Source organism: Leucoraja erinacea, chromosome 10, assembly GCF_028641065.1.
Source record: "Leucoraja erinacea ecotype New England chromosome 10, Leri_hhj_1, whole genome shotgun sequence".
Lineage (NCBI taxonomy): Eukaryota > Metazoa > Chordata > Chondrichthyes > Rajiformes > Rajidae > Leucoraja > Leucoraja erinaceus.
Window position 1 is genome coordinate 31784292 of NC_073386.1, and position 17431 is coordinate 31801722.

Sequence of the window (17431 nt, forward strand, 5' to 3'; positions counted from 1 at the left end):
ACCTGACATCAATCTCCACCCGACACTGCGAGCTCCTTGATGTTGAAATCCGCAGGCCACGGTTGGAGTCGATCCCAGGCAAGGGATCGCAGGCTCCGATGGTAAATCCATGGTCCTGCGGTGGGGCTCAAAGTCAGTCTCGAGCATTGCCACCAGCTCCATGATGTTAGGCCACAGAGCGTTCCCCTGACCCCTGACCCCCTCCCCCACCCCCTACATAAAACAAACCAGAGAACATTAACACATACTTATCCCACTAAACCTCAGCCCGCCTGCCCAACTAATAAAGATCCACCTGCAATTTGTGATAACCATCTTCACTATCTACAATATCACCCACTTAAGTGTCATCTACAAACTTGCTAATCATGTCATGTACATTCTCATCCAAATCATTGACATAGAAGTCAGACTGCAATGGGCCCAGCACTAATCCGTGAGCCACACCACTAGTCACAGACCTCCAGTTCGAAAACAACCTTGCACCATCACCCTCTGCTACCTTCCATGAACTTAATTTTCTAACCAGTCGGCCACTCTCCTTGGGTCCCATGCAATTTAACGTTCCAGAGCAGCCTATCATGTTAAATGATGAAATAATTTATTTTTTTGTATTAAATTATCAGACCTAAAATATATTTTTTATAGCAATCCATGAAAAAAAATGTAAAACTGAAAACATCCAAGAGACCCTAGAAAATTCACAATACACTCAGTATTAATTCACAATTCACTCAGTATTAATGAAAAGAAAAATTAAAGATCAAAATTTGGTGCATAAATCTTCTTCAAAATTCTGACAAAGGTATCTATCCAAAATATCAAAGATAGACACAATATCCAGAGACGCTGTCTGTCCCACTGAGTTATTCCAGCATTTTGTGTCTACCTTTGGTGTAAACCAGCACCTGCAGTTCCTTCCAACACGTCTCCAAAATATCAAGCTATGTTTTCACCCTCGGTGTGGTTAACACACCTGTTATATGTTTACTACATTTTGCAAAGTGCTCAAATCGCTAAAAATATGAGTAGTTCTTTATTTCATGTAATTCAAAGTAGTTACTTTGCCTGTAATGGGCTTCTAATTAATCTTAGTTTCTCAACGGAGTATTCCTACAATTTGTTTTTTGATCCCAATATGTAGGTTCAGAATCAACAGCCTGGAGTCAAATTGTGAGCAGTGGCCATGATCCCACATCACAGGGAGTTAAACATTAATCAATGTTGTTTGCCTGATATTCCAGGTCATCTGGAAGCAAACATAAGCATAGGGTCATGATCCCAGGGTTGCATAATCCTGTTTGGGTGGTTTAAATACAGAGCCAAGTACTTGAGAATGACAATGAAAAATTAAAATATCCCATTTCTATAATGCCTTTCACATTCAAAACACTTTAAAAGTGCAACGTAGGAAAATAATGGCCAATTTGCTCACAGCTTGCTTCCAGAATCATCAACACCTAGGTGATCCATTTTTTAGGATAGTTGAATGCAGAATAAATATCAAGCGAGTGCACGCTCACTCCAGCACATTCTACAGTCTTCCCGCTGCTCTACTCTTGCGGCCATGCTGCCCTGTAAAGCAGAGCGGTCTCCAAGCAGCACCTAAATCTCAGGCATAGAAACATAGAAACATAGAAATTAGGTGCAGGAGTAGGCCATTCGGCCCTTCGAGCCTGCACCGCCATTTAATATGATCCTGAGCTGATCAAATCCAACTCAGTATTTCTCCGTACCTTCGATTTCTCCTACATACCCCCTGATCCCCTTTGTAGCCACAAGGGCCACATGTAAAATCCCCTGGTGTGAGTAAATATAGCCAATGAACAGGGATCCTCAACGGTACCCTCTGTGGCAGAGAGCCTGTTTCCAGAGATTCACCACTAAACTCTAAAAAAGTGGGGATTAGGACCCACCGCACCACTGCTCTGATTACTTTTAGGTAGCTCATGCTCTTTCAATCATGGGCAGGAATTAAAAACATCAAGACTGAGTTAAAGAAAAAATGAACAACCACCCATATTTTCTCCAAGATCTTCGATTTCCTCCTACATTCCAAATGACGTACAGGTTTGTAGGTTAATTGGCTTGGTATGAATGTAAAATTGGCCCTGGTGTGAGTCGGATAATATAAATGTGCAGGGATCCCTGGTCAGTACGGACTCAGTGGGCCGAAGGGCCTGTTTCCATGCTGTATCTCTAAACTTAACTAAACTAAACTAAAAAAGTAGGGGAATCGAGAACCAGAGGACATGGGTTTAAGGTGAGGGGGAAAAGATTTAATAGGAATCTGAGGGGTACCTTTCTTACACAAAATGTTGAGGGTATATAGCTGAAGAATGTTCACCCGACGCCGATGATCCAGCTTCGTGGCAGAGGACCTGAGATCATTGAGTTGGCTGAGGACGCCACATATAGACCCCGACCAGGGGATCGGGTGGACTATGAGGGGGAGAACTGGATATTTTTAGTGCCTTCCCTCACAGTGAATTCTGCTGTGGGGGGATGTTTCATGTTGATTTCTATAGTGTACTGTTCTGTGTCTTTTTTTTTCTTTTTCTCTTTTTTGTTTTGTCTGGATTTATTGACATTTGATCTGTTCAATTAATTTAATCAATCTCTGTAAAGCACTTTGGTTCAAATACTGGTTTTGTTGAAAAGTGCTATATAAATAAACATTATTATTATTATTATTATATGGAATGAGCTGCCGGAGGAGGTAGTTGTGGCGTGTACTATTGCAGCGTATAAGAAACATTTAGACAGGTACATGGATATGATAGGTTTAGTGGGATATGGGCCAAATGCAGGTAGATGGGATTAGTGTGGATGTGGAATGTTGGTCGGCCCGGGCAAATTGGGCTGAAGGGCCTGTTTCCAGGTTGTGACTCTATGACCCTCTCATTTTTCATGTATGTATAGAAATCCTTGGGGTTTTCTTTGATTTAACTTACAAGATACATTGTGTAATCCTTTTGACCCTTCTAATTGTGTGATTTCTCACATCCTTGTTTTACATTGTCTTTCTAAACCTTATCTATATGTTTCTTTTTGACCAAATTTAAAATCTCTTTGGTGATCCTGGACTCCTCAGCATGCCATACTTAAAAGGATGAGAGGGAATCTTATTGAAACTAATAAGATTATTAAGGGTTTGGCACGCAAGAGGCAGGAAACATGTTCCCGATGTTGGGGGAGTCCAGAACAAGGGGCCACCGTTTAAGAATAATCTGTGGAATTCTCTGCCTCAGAAGGTAGTGGAGGCCAATTCTCTGTATGCTTTCAAGAGAGAGTTGGATAGGGCTCTTAAAGATAGCGGAGTCAGGGGATACAGGGAAAAGGCAGGAAAGGGGTACTGAGTTTGGATGATCTTCTTCTTCTTCTTGCGTATGGCGTACACAGCCTAAAGTTGTCGGACAACTTGTTCTATTTAGTATGGATGATCAGCCATGATCACATGCTCAAAGGGCTGAATGGGATATTTCACCCCCGCTGTAAAAACACTTGAGGACTGAGTTTAAATTCTTATCCAAAAGGCAACTCACCTGACGGTGCAGCATTCAAATGTCAATCCAAGGCTGATTATCTAACTTGCCCTTGTTCAAAATAAAACTGCCCACCAGTAAAACAGACATGGCCTCCAATGGCCCGGTAAAGCCACTGCACAATGATTTTTTGCCACATTTAAGTTTACTTATTGGTAAAGAAGCAATCTGACTGGTATTTAAGCTTAGTTAATGGTTTGAAATAATGCCTAGAACAATTATAACATAAAAAAAATTAAAAACTAATATTATAAAGTCATGTCAGTGCTTTTGAATGACCCTAAGGAAAGTTTAATCTCTGGACAAATAAAAAAAATCAATTGCTCAACAAGTGGTGTGGAAACATTGCATCACTGCTAATTTATTGTTCTGAAGGCCTTCCGACGTCTGGTTTCTGTTTTCTACTGGAATCCGGTGAAAATCTACAAGATCATGCATCAATCAGTGAGTTTAATGCTGTTCTATGCTGCATTAGGCCTTATGCATACCAATGCCTACTGGTAAGTTCCTCTGTCTAATGGTTTGATTGATGAAAGGTATTCATTGATTGGTAGGGACAATGTAATTGTCTTATGCTTTAATACAGGGAAGAAACAGAGAAACCACAGGTGAGCTTGAGAATAAGTTGAGAATAAGCTCTGTTGAATGCAGATGTGTTTTTGAATGTTTGCTTGTAATGACTTGCATGTAAAACTAGAGAGTAGAAACAAGGGACTGCATTGAAAAATAGAAACTTGGAGAAGGTTTTAGATGGTGGGCAGTATCTATTCTGACTGTACTCCAACATGCGTAACCAACTTCAACAGATAAGAGAAGGAATTGAGAGAATATCGAACATTGTGGTTAAGACTTAAGAGTTTCTTTTAAATGGCGGTTGCATTTCTAACAGTATCTTTTCATTAAGTTGTGAAACTGAGAGTGGAATATTGTATAACCCCAGAGTTGTTACAACATGTTGTCACTGGGTTTTGTCATGGGTTGCTGTTACCTGGATAAAGCAACTAAGCCTAGTGAGTGAACTATTTTTTCAGCAGGATGCTGTTTTGTACAGCCTCTCCTGTTACCTCGTTGAGCAGATGTATCAGGCTATCTCATCCCGTACATGATATCACATAGACCTGCTTCCCATGAGCACAACATCTTGCCCCTGGACCCAGAGCAATTTAAGAGTGTAGGCATTAAGCATTAAATCTGTCCTTTCCTGAGCCTTGTACATTCTTGATACACCTGAAAAATCCCCAAAACACACATTTCGAGGACCACCGATCAGTCCTATCCACCTGCACAACCCCTCTAAGCTTTGAAGTGACCCACAGTTACTGCAGCTTTCTGAATTTCGTATACATTCACAAACGTTGGACTTTGTGAAACATGGTTAGCAACATCTAGTTATGTATATTGCAATCCTGAAGACCGGCCCTGCTCCATAATCTCCTCCCTCTGAGCTATCTTTCCATTAACCTTAACATCATGATCATGGTGTCAGAACAACGACCTCGCCCTTAACGCCAGCAAGACAAAGATTTGGTTGTAGACCTAAGGAAGCAAGGGATTGAACACAATTCTGTCTTCACCAATGTCGGTGCTACAGAGATGGTCATCAGTTTCAAGTTCCTAAGGCATCCATACCACCAGCTACCTAACCTGATCCCTTCACACTGATCACGTAATCAACAAAACACATCAGTATATTTACTTCCATAAGCATGTGAAAGTAAATATATTGCTGCAGTGAGAAGATTCAGCATGTCTGCAATGAATCTCTCGGACAGCTACAGATATAGTACAGTAAGTATTCTGAAGGGTTGCATCTCATCCTGGTAAGGCAACCACTCGGCTCTTGACTGCCTGAACCTGCAGAGAGGGTCTGAGGAAGGGTCACGACCCGAAACATTACCCATTCCTTCTATCCAGAGATGCTGCCTGACCCACTGAGTTACTCCAGCATTTTGTGTCTATCTGCAGAGATTGGTGCTGTCTGTGTGGAATTCGTACATTCTTCCTCTGACTGTCGGTTTCCTCTGAGTGTCCCATTCTCCCACATCCCAAAGATGTGCAGGGTTGAAGATAAATTGGCCTCCATAAATTGCCCCTAGTGCGCAGGGAGTGGATGCGAAAGTGGGATAATATAGAACTAGTGTGAACAGGTGATCGGTGGTCAGCGTGGATTTGGTGGGCTGAAGGTACTGGTTTCCTTGCTGTATCTCTAACAAATAACACTTTCTCTGGAAAATGCTCCTGCTGTTGATTCACATTTGCTTGTACTTTCAGCTAAGGAAACCAGATACATAGTTTAAAAGGTCTGTATGGGTGCTACTGAAATGTCCCCCTTCTTCCTGAACTCTGGCTTCCCTTCCACGATTATTAATAAAACCCTTGAATGCATCTCATCCATTTCTCGCACCGCTGCTTTTACTTCAATCCCCCGGGTCCAAACATGGATAGAGTTTCCCTGGTCCTCACCTTCCACCTGACCACTTTCTCTGCAATTTCCACCACGTTCAACGGGATTCCGCCATCAGACACATTTTTCCTTCCCCTCCTTTAAACATGACACAGTGATTGATTTTTTTGATTTTTGATTTTGATTTTGATTCCTTTATTGTCTGCAGTCATACACAATAATAATAAATAACAAAACATACAATAAACACAAATTAACATCCACCACAGTGAGTTCACCAAGCACCTCCTCACTGTGATGGAGGCAAAAGTCTTAGTCTCTGTCTCTTCCCTCCTTGTTCTCCCTCTGCGCTGAGGCGATCCAGGCCGAAGATGCCGCCCTCCAGTCCAGCAGACCTCCGCGGTGATGTCGCCGCAGCCGAAAGCCGGAACGCCGTCTCCGCTCCGAGTTGGCCCGCCATGGCCTCAGCTCCGAGTCGGGCCGCTGCCGAAAGCTGGAACGCCACCTCAGCGAATCGGGCCACCGCTGCCTCAGCTCCGAGTCCCGCTGCCTCAGCTCCGAGCCCGCTGCATCAGCGAGTTCCGCAGCCTCAGCTCCGAGTACCGCTGCCTCAGCGAGTCGGGCCACCACTGCATCAGCTTCGAGTCCCGCTGCCTCAGCTCCGAGTCCCGCTGCCTGACCCGCCCACTGCCTCAGCTCGAGTCGGGCCTCCAAGTTCCGCAGCTGCAGCAGCTACCGCTGCCTCAGCGCGGCATGCATCAGCTTCGAGTCCCGCTCCTGAGCTCCGAGTCCCGCAGCCTCAGCTCCGGGCCACTGCCGAAAGCTGGAACGCCGCATCAGCGAGTCGGGCCACCGCTGCCTCGGTCCCAAAGTCGGCCAGCCTCGCGTTGTAAGTCCTGGCTGGCTCTGGTCGCAGGTTGGAGACCACCAGCTCCGCCATTAGGCCTCAGCGCAGACGGGGGCAGAGAAGGGGGATATGACAAGAAAAAGACGTATTCCCCCGAAGGGAGAGACAAAAAAACATTTCCCCCCCCCCCCCCCATAACACAACCTAATAAACTAAAATTTAGCTAAAACAAGACAAAAAAACAAAACAAAGAAAAGTAAAGACAGACGGACGGACTGCAGGCGAGCCGCAGCTGTTAACAGCGCCGCCACTTCCGACTTTCTTCATGACTCGCTGGTCCACTCTACTATTCCCATCTCCACCTCTAACTTTTGGCACTTTGCTTTGCAACTTGTCCTTTCACCTCTTCCCTTCGCACCGTTCAAGCATCCCAAAGTTCTCTCCAAGTGATTCACTTCCATCAGTTTAGTCTACCGCATTCCTGTTCACAATGTGGTGTTCTCTGCATTCGAGAAAGCAAACACTGATTGGGTGACCATATTGCATCTGTGTCCAGTCCACCGAGGTGACAAAAGGCTTCTTGCTGGGTGCATTTTAATACTCCAATGCACCCCCACTAAAGATGAGCTGCTACTGTTGATGCTTGCATTGGGCATTGTAACAGTGCGGGAGGCTACAGACAGATCTGTATCCTCCTGCACTGGCCAATTCAAACTTGAGGAGCAGCAGCTCATCTTTAGCTTGAGCACATTGCAGACTTCTGGAACCAATATTAAATTATGTAACTTCAGATAACTTGACACTTGGACTGTACTCGTTGGCCATCCCTGATCTTGGCTTAACTTGTTCTTTTTTCCTCTTGAAATGTTCAAGCCCATCAACCACCCATTTACTCTAATCCCATATTAGTCCTCCATTTTGCTCTGCCACTATCCTTATCAATCGCCCCAGATTCTATCACCAACCAGCACACTAAGGACAATATAGGTTGTCCTTATAGGTAGGTTACCCAATATTACCCAATATAGGTAGGTTGACTCAATTAACCTACCAAGCCATGCATCTTTGGAATGTGGGAGGAAACTGGAGCACCTTGGGGAAATTCATGCAGTCACAGGAAAAATGTGCAAACAGCACAAAAAAAAGGCATCTGAGGTTAGAATTGAATCCAGGTTTCTGACTCTAAGAAACAGTGGCTCTATTACTTGCACCCTTGTGCTGCATTCTCTGACTGCTTCCATTCAATCATTGATTATATAACCTTGTTACAACCTATGTTCACCTCTGGTCTACCTTTTCAGACATTTCCCCATCCTTCAACCTCCCTGTAACTTAGAAAGACTCTATTTGCTCCTTCCCAGTTTTGAAGAGAAGTGTCATTGATCTGAAGCATTAACTACACTTCTTCCCACAGATGTGCCCTAACCCGCTTGATATTTCCATTATTTCTGTTTTTATAATGATTAAATTTTTGCTTACAAGAATCACTCCATGCAGAGTCTCGGCTATAACTTTAGTTTTTGGCAGTTACCTTTTATGGCATTTGATTGAACCAGAAATCGAAAGATAGGAAACGTTTGTTTAATCTAGATATAATCTTTAATGTGTTTATAATCACTGTCTGATTTCAGCAAAGAGACATTTGTGGAATTAACTAATGGATCTAACTATGTAAATTCTAACACGTTGGGAGGACTGTGGAAAAGATCACTGAGGGCTCCATCGCAGCCAATTGATTGCTCTCTTTCAACTTGGTCCTCGTGGAGTACTTGCGATTCTTGCCAGCAAAAGCAAGTAAGTATGGAAATAGAAGATGGGTGAAATTAGTTGTTCTCATACTCTTATTTCTGTGATTGCACAACTTGGGCTTTTACCCTCTGTCTGCAAATCTTGGTCTAGGCTTATTCTTCCATAGTGTATCTTGAGAAGTAAAATCATTCTGAACCAAAAGTCCACCATGCACCTTATTTGAAGATGTTCCTCCAGGGGCATCCATAACGTGTCTCTGAAATTCCACCTCCACATTCAAACTGACATTGTCTTTTCTGACTAGCCCCAGAGAGAACTAGCCCCACACAAGAATCCAGGGCTCGACTTACAACCATCACTGCATTCCAATCCAAAATTATCTTGAAATATTTTGGGACTGGTGTGCCATCTCAATGCCAAGGTTTTCCAACCAAGTGTTCCCTCGGTCCATCTTATTTTTTACAATATTGAGATAATTTAGTTAGAATTCACATGAATAGCACCATTAAGTTAAAATATACCAAGCATATTAGCTGCTAGCAGTCCCCAGAAATCCCAGGACAACTCCAATTCCTTCAAGTGAATGACCTCAGAAGGTTATATTGGATGAAGAATAGAAGAGGTGGGTAAAGGGATACTGAGAATGAAGACTTGTTTTCATTCAAAATAATGTGAACTGCAGCTAGGGACATTGGAAGCAGAGGTGGAGTTCACATCTGGTAGTTGAAACTCATTGGCAATAAGCAAGCACAGGCAACAGAAGGGCCTGCAATAACTCTGATATCCCTTGATTGGTGCATGCAGCAAGATTAAGCCAACCTCCAGGGACAATTCAATTTCTGGACCTTATTGCCAACACACTAACCAACAGTGGTGTTGCAGTCAGCAGTGCGAGCTGAAGAGTGTGGCATTCAACTAGATGATCTCAACTGGAACATTCATGTTGGCTTCAACATTCTTGTTAAGAATTATGATATTCAGGAAAAGCATGGTAAATAAAGTAAAGGGCCAAAAGATAAACATACAATGTGTCTAGGATTATGCGGTTAAGAATTTTACATGCAAGAGATTCTAAGTAGAGAATAATAATATGACTCCAACCATTGTCCAATGGCAGTAAAAAAAAATGATGTGCCTGAAACCAGCAGCAACCCAGGTTCAATCGGGACCTCTGCCATTGTTTGTGTGGAGTTTGCATGTTCCCCCTGTGCCCACATTGGTTTCCTCTGGCTTTCCTCCTCCCATGTGCAAAATATGTGTGGATAGTGAATTAAATGGACACTGCAAATTGTTGCTGGAGTATAGAATCTTGGGGAGAGCTGATAGAGATGTAGGGACAACAAAATGGGTTTGGATAAGATTAGTGAAAATGTGGGGATGATAATCAGTGCCAACTCAGTTGGCCGAAGGCTCGGTTTGTATGCCATCGTTCTATAACTATGTCGCTGGAGAAACGGGCCTAGCAATTCTGTGAGATGGCACGTGTGATGAAATTTAATCCAAATTCCAATTGCTAAATGCGATCAGATCCATATGTATGCAAGGTATAAATCTGGAAATTAGATCATAGATTTCTGAGTGTATAATAGATTTATCATGCACAGAGAATGTTGAGCACAGAGGAATCATGTTAATTGTGTGCTTTCATTATTGATGCCACTCTCACTATTTCCCATGGAAAATTAAAGATTTATCCATGCTTGGGAGCTGCTCACCTCAGGCCAGTGAATGCTAATCGCATTGCATGTAATGCAGGTTCAGACTTAAACGATTACTGACATATTGCATCATCAATCTCTAACTGGAAAACAACTTGTTAATTTCAAGGTTTCCCTTCTCTGTTTATGAAGTACAGGTATGCAAGACTTGAGGAGCCCTCTCAGTTTGGTGGTGCACCTTGTAACATTGCCGATAGGGAGGAGAAGGCCTGCAGAGGAACCTGTAGATCCACAAATCGGTGTGAGGGCATTGTATGTGCTGAAACAGGTAACAAATGCCCTCAGTAAAATGGAATCTAGCTGTTCTGGCCCCAAAATACCCAGGGTTATTGAGAGAGGCAAGTGGGGAGATTGTAGGGGGCCCTTGATGAAGATCTTTGCATTCTCTGTAGCCACAGGTGAGGCCCACAGAGGACTGGAGAGTAACTAGTGTTGTACCTTTGTTTAAGAAGGGAAATAGTGAAAATCCATGAAATTATACGGCAGTGAGCGTTAGGCAAGGTATTGGAGAGGATTCTTTGGGATTCTTTCAGGTATGATTTACAGAAGAGAATGGGATAATCAGTAACAATTAATGTGGCTTTGGCTGTGACAGGTCATGTCTTACTAATTTTATTACGTTTTTTGAGGTGACAAAGGTGACGAATGAGGATAGGGCAGTGGATGTTGTCCACATGGATTTTAGCAAGACATTTATTCCCTCATGGCAACCACTCCAGAAGCAAATGGCAGACCGCATGGTGACTTGGAAGTTAAAACTGCATGGGGTAGTGGTAAAAGGGTTTATTGGTGACTTGGACAGTTTGCAATCAGACTGCTGGGACCTTTGACCTATAGAAGGCAGAGGTAAATGTAGTGGTAAAAGGGAGAAACTCAGTTAGCAGCATTCTGGCTGGAGATCCATGGGCCGAAACCCTGATGTTTTTCGCAAGGATTTCCTGCTCCATGATGCTGGCACCTCTGTTTCCTGTGATGAATATATTCTCAATCTGGTTCCCTCTTAAACACTGTAGATGGGTTAGTAAGTACATATGCAGACAACACCAAAATTAGTGGAGTTGTGGACCATGATCAAAGCTTTCAAGTGATTCAGCGGGATTTAGATCAATTACAGATAAGGGCAGAGAAATGTAAGATGGAGGTTAATCCAGGCAAGCATGAGGTATTGAGCATTAGTAGGTTGACAAGAGTAGATAGTCAGAATTGTTTTCCCAATCTCAAAAACTAGAGGATCTTTAAGGTCAGAATAAGAATATTTAAGGAGATTGATGTGACACGTTTTCTATACAAACAGCGTGGTGAGTGCCTGAAACCACTGCCATCTAACCTCGAGCCAACAATATTGGAGCTACATACTGCCCTTATTTCGAGGCTTTGGACTGAAAGGAATATTGTGTGGAATTCTTATAGGTCGATGCATTCCTCGTCGGCTCGCCTGCAATGGAGATGATGATTGTGGAGATCAGTCTGATGAGAAAAGATGTCGGAGGGTTAGCCATGCTTGCTCCAGGCAGGCAGAACCATATTGGGCTGTGCAACATATTGGAAGTGGGTACGTACAGATGTAACAATATAAATCCCTAATACTGTCAATGTAACAATATAAATCCCGCAATGATTTATTCTGAATTTCCAGCACTCCCAGTAGGTGGGCATGGTGGCGCAGGTTATAAAGCTGCTGCCTCACAGTGCCTGAGTACTGAGTTCAATCCTGAACTCAGTTTGTAATGGCTTGTTCTAAGCTTCTCCCCAGTCTAGTTTCAGTCAAAAATCACTGAGTCAAGCACTTGCGTATCTAAACTTTATTTTGACAAAACACAATTACAGTTCAACTACTGTAACTAACCACCGCGGGTTCAATCCTCGTATCTGCCTGATCAAGCCCTCTTGACCTCGCTCAAACAGAGACACTCCAGAAGGTCACGCAGTCCTAAGCGCTCTCCCAGAAGATCGACACAGGACCTCGTGGTAGCGGACTTTTATAGGTCCCCGAACCTCGAGGGGCCGAACTATAATAAGGTGGTCTCTTTACAATCCAATTACAGATATTGATTAACCCCATATATGACAGACATTTCTCTAACCCAATAATACAGTAGCTAATACATTGTATTGAAACAGTGTTTCTCAGAGGAAACGGACATCGCAACATTTGCCCTGATATGCAAGAAAACCAGTCAAGGCACAATACTTAACCCAATCAACATTCAGCAAAGTAAAGCTTTGCAACATTATTTACAATGTGTGTGTGTCTGGTTTGCATTCATCCAATCCATTCTATGCATTTTGCACCTAATTGTCAGGGTCTGTAGATGTTCCCATTCTCTTCCTGCAGCTATGATCTAGGCTCTAGATAAACTGGCACCATTCTTCAGCTTGTCCCATCTCTACAGAAAGCACCTTTAAATTGAACAAATGGCTTAACAGCCCTGAAGCCTTTACTCAATTTTAGGGTCCTAGCCTCCCCAATTTGACCAGGATTAACAAGTTGTTGTCCATGTGGAGTTTGCATATTTTCCCTGTGACTGGCTGTGTTTCTTCTGGGTGCTCCATTTCCCCCAGATCCCAAAGGCAAATAATGCCTCTGTCCCACTTAGAAAACCTGAACGGAAACCTCTGGAGACTTTGCGCCCCACCCAAGGTTTCCGTGCGGTTCCCGGAGGTTTTTGTCAGTCCTGCTACCTGCTTCCACTACCTGCAACCTCTGGCAACCACCTGCAACCTCCGGGAACCACATGGAAACCTTGGGTAGGGCACAAAGTCTCCAGAGGTTTCCGTTCAGGTTTCCTAAGTGGGACAGGGGCATTAGTTGATAAGTAGATTAGACATTGTCAACTACCCCTGGCATGTAGGTGAGTAGTAGGATCTGGGAGAGGTCGATGAGAATGGGGAGAGAATAAAACATGGGAGTAATGTAAAATGTAGTGTAATCGGGTGATGATCGTCAGTGGACCCACAGAGTGTATTTCCTTGCTGTATCTACAAACCTATTTTGATATGGTAAGTGCCTTCAGTTTAAGGTTACACCAAAAGGATAGCACTTCAATGGGGCTCAGTGCTCCCTCACTGTCACTCTCATGGGAGAGGAATGAAGACATGATTGTTTGGTAAAATGCCAAGTTTCAGTATTACTTGGATGAGGGAGAAAATACTCTAGCTTAGAGATCCAGGGCAGAAACAAACCCTTCGGCCCACTGATCCACGTCGAACAGCAATCCCCATACATTAAAAATATTGTACACATATGAGGGATATGTAAAAAATGTTAACAAAGCCTATTAAGCCTGTACATCTTTGGTGTGGGAGGAAACCAGAGCACCCGGGGAAAACCCACACAGGTCATGGGGAGACACCCAATGATAACTGGTTAATGTTAGTAGAGTGATGTGGAGTTGTATAGTTTTGTGTTAAATGGGTTAGAGCCGTCGATAGTGTGAGGAATCATGATCCAATACAGAGGTAGATGATGCAGAAAAGTGGACGACTCTCCAAGATAATAAATTTTGGAGCACCGGTAGAATGACCGAAAAATTGTGAACAGAATATCAAAGGGAAAGCTCGCCACTGTGTGAATGTGGTCTAATTAATAATTTTTATACATTTACAGATATAATATTTTAACTGACACTTTGGAGGGAACTGTTCTCGACAACAGATACTATGGAGGCAGCTGTGCCCCATATTATATCAATAACGTAAGATTTAGAAAACCCTATAATTTAGAATTCTACAGCCCTGAGGTAAATATACACCGTGATTTAATATTTTTTAACGCAAAGCTTTTTCAATGTTCAAAATATATTACATTATTTTTGTAAACATTGTTATTTTTAACCAACAAAAGTAATAATAACTTGGAAATTCAACTTCTTAAGTAGTTAAATATCTAACGTTGTTTGGTGGAAAAAAGAGCAATCCCCGAATAAGAAATCAAAACGAGGAAGATATCATTTTAGACACAAACTACTGGAGTAACTCAGCAGGACAGGCAGAATCTCTGGAGAGAAGGAATAAGTGACGTTTTGGGTCGAGACCCTTCTTCAGACTGTAAAGAGATCATTTTGGTTTCTCAAAGGAACAGTGGTAGAGAGACTGAGGATTCAGGAAGAAATTCCAAACAGACAGCTTAAACAATGGCATCAATAAAGTGATGCGAATTGTAATTCCCCTTTGATATGATATAGGAATATGATATAGTTGGAATTACGGAAACATGGCTTCTGGGTGACCAAGGCTGGGAGCTAAACATGCAGGGGTATTCAATATTCAGGAATGATAGACAGAAAGGAAGAGAAGGTGGGGTGGCATTGCAGGTTAAAGAGGAGATTAATGCAATAGCAAGGAGAGACATTGGCTTGGATGCTTTAGAATCGGTATGGGTAGAACTGCGAAATGGCCACAGACAGAAAACGCTTGTTGAAGTTGTCTATAGACCACCGAACTGCAGTAGGGAGATTGGGGAGAGCATTGAGCAGGAAATTAGGGATGCGTGTAGCAAAGGTACATCAGTTATAATGGGTGACTTTAATCTACATATAGATTGGGCAAATCAAATTGGTAGCAGCGCTGAGGAGGGGGATTTCCTGGAATGTATACGGGTGTTTTTTAAACCAAAATGTAGAAGACCCGACTAGAGTGCAGGCCATCCTAGACTAAGTATTGTGTAATGAGGAAGGATTAGTTAGCATTCTTGTTGTGCAGAGCCCCTTGGGCAACAGTGACCATAATATGGTGGAATTCTATGTTAGGATGGAGAGTGACATGGTTAATTCGGAGACTAGGATCCTGAACTTAAAGAAAAGAGACGTTGAAGGTATGAGACGGGAATTGGCTAGGATAGACTGGCAAATTATGCTTAAAGGGTTGACGGTGGAGATGCAATGGCAAAGATTTAAAGACCGCATGGATGAACACCAAAATTTGTTCATCCCTGTCTGGCGAAAAAATAAAACGGGGAAGGCAGCTCAACCGTGGCTAACTAGGATAGTGTTAAATCCAAGGAAAAGGCATATAAATTGGCCAGAGGAAGCAGCAGACCGGAGGACTGGAAGAAATTTAGAACTCAGCAGAGGAGGACAAAGGGGCTAGTTAAGAGGGAGAAAAAAGAGCATGAAAGAGAGCTTGCGGGATATATAAAAACGGACTCTAAAAACTTCTTTAGATATGTAAAAAGGAAAAGATTACTGAAGACAAATGGAGGTCCCTTACAATCAAAGACAGGTAAATTTATAATGAGAAACAAAAAAATGGCAGAACAGTTAAACAAGTACTTTGGTTCTGTCTTCACTAAGGAAGACACAAACAATCTCCCAGAAACACTAGGGAACTGAGGATCTAGTGGGAGGGAGGAACTGAAGGGAATCCACATTAGTCAGGAAATGGTGTTAAGTAAACTGTTGGGATTGAAGGCAGATAAATCCCCAGGGCCTGAGGGTCTGCATCCCAGCATACTCAAGGAGGTGGCCCTAGAAATGATGGATGCATTGGCGATCATTTTCCAATGTTCTACAGACTCTGGATCAGTTCCTGTGGACTAGAGGGTAGCTGTTGTAACCCTACTTTTTAAGAAAGGAGGGAGAGAAAACGAAGAATTATAGACAAGTTAACCTTACATCGGTAGTGGGGGAGATTCTTGAGTCGATTAGTAAAGATGTAATAGCAGCGCATTTAGAAAGCAGTGACAGGATCGGTCAAAGTCAGCATGGATTTATGAAGGGGAAATCATGCTTGACTAATCTTCAAGAGTTTTTTGAGGATGTAACAAGAAGAATGGATAAGGGAGAGCCAGTGGATGTAGTGTATCTGGACTTTCAAAAAGCCTTTGACAAGGTCCCACACAAGAGATTAGTGTGCAAAATTAGAGCACATGGTATTGGGGGTAGGGTATTGTCATGGATAGAGAAGTGCTTGGCAGACAGGAAGCAAAGAGTAAGAATTAACAGGTCCTTTTCAGAATGGCATGCAGTGACTAGTGGGGTGCCACAAGGCTTGGTGCTGGGACCCCAGTTATTTACAATATATATTAACGATTTAGACGAGGGAATTAAATGTAACATCTCCAAGTTTGTGGATGACACAAAGCTGGGTGCGAGGAGGATGCTATATGAGGCTCCAGGGTTGGGTGAGTGGGCAGATACATGGCAGATGCAGTATAATTTGAATAAAAGTGAGGTTATCCACTTTGGTGGCAAGAACAGGAAGGCAGATTATTATCTGAATGGTGTAAGATTAGCAAAAGGGGAGGTGCAATGAGACCTGGGTTTGCTTGTACGTCAGTCTCTGTCAGTACACTTGCAGGTACAGCAGGCAGTGAAGAAAGCTAATGGCATGGTAGACACAAAATGCTGGAGAAACTCAGCGATTGAGGCAGCATCTATGGAGAGAAGGAATTGGGGACGTTTCGGGTCGAGACCCTTCTTCAGACTGATGGCAGGGGAGAGGGTAGGACAAAGAAAGAAAGTGGGCGGAGACAGTGTGACTAGTGGGAGGACTGGGAAGGGGGAGGGGAAGGAGTGAGAGAGCAAGGGTTACCTAAAGTTAGAGAAGCCAACGTTCATACTGCTGGGGTGTAAACTACCCAAATTCCTCCAATTTGCTCTAGGCCTCACTCTGACAATGGAGGAGGCCAAAGACAGAAAGGTCAGCTTGAGAATTGGAGGGGGAGTTGAAGTGCTGGGCCACCAGGAGATCAGCTTGGTTAAGATGGACTGAGCGGAGGTGTTCAGCTAAACGATCGCTGAGCCTGCGCTTGTTCTCACCAATGAAGAGAGGTTGACAGCAGATACAGTAGATGAGGTTGGAGGAGGTGCTGGAAAGACTGTTTGGGTCCTTGGATGGAGTCGAAGGGAGAGGTAATGTGACGGGTGTTGCACCTCCTGCAGTTGAAGGGAAAAGTACCTGGGGAGGGGGTGGTTAGCGTGGGTGGGACGAGTTGAGCAGGGAGTTACGGAGGGAACAGTCTCTGAGGAAAGTAGAAAGGGGTGGAGATGGGAAGATATGGTCAGTTGTGGGATCCCTTTGGAGGTGGTGAAAATGTTGGAGGATTATATGTTGTATGCGACGACTGATGGGGTGGAAGATGATGACAAGGTGGACTCTATTCTTGTTGCGAGAGGGGGGAGGGTGAGTATGAGAGGAGCTGCGGGAATTGAGGAGACCCTAGTGAGAG

At 43.3% G+C, this 17431-nt stretch overlaps 1 protein-coding gene across 1 annotated transcript in view; it reads left to right on the top strand.

The window, feature by feature from the left end:
• Nucleotides 1-17431, top strand: part of dab1a (DAB adaptor protein 1a) — a 290784-nt gene that overhangs the window by 255812 nt on the left and 17541 nt on the right. The window contains exons 15-19 of the mRNA XM_055642479.1: nucleotides 3909-4045; nucleotides 8428-8590; nucleotides 10396-10531; nucleotides 11674-11815; nucleotides 13871-14003. Of these exons, the coding sequence (XP_055498454.1) occupies nucleotides 3909-4045; nucleotides 8428-8590; nucleotides 10396-10531; nucleotides 11674-11815; nucleotides 13871-14003 (711 nt within the window). The remainder of the gene's footprint in view (nucleotides 1-3908; nucleotides 4046-8427; nucleotides 8591-10395; nucleotides 10532-11673; nucleotides 11816-13870; nucleotides 14004-17431) is intronic.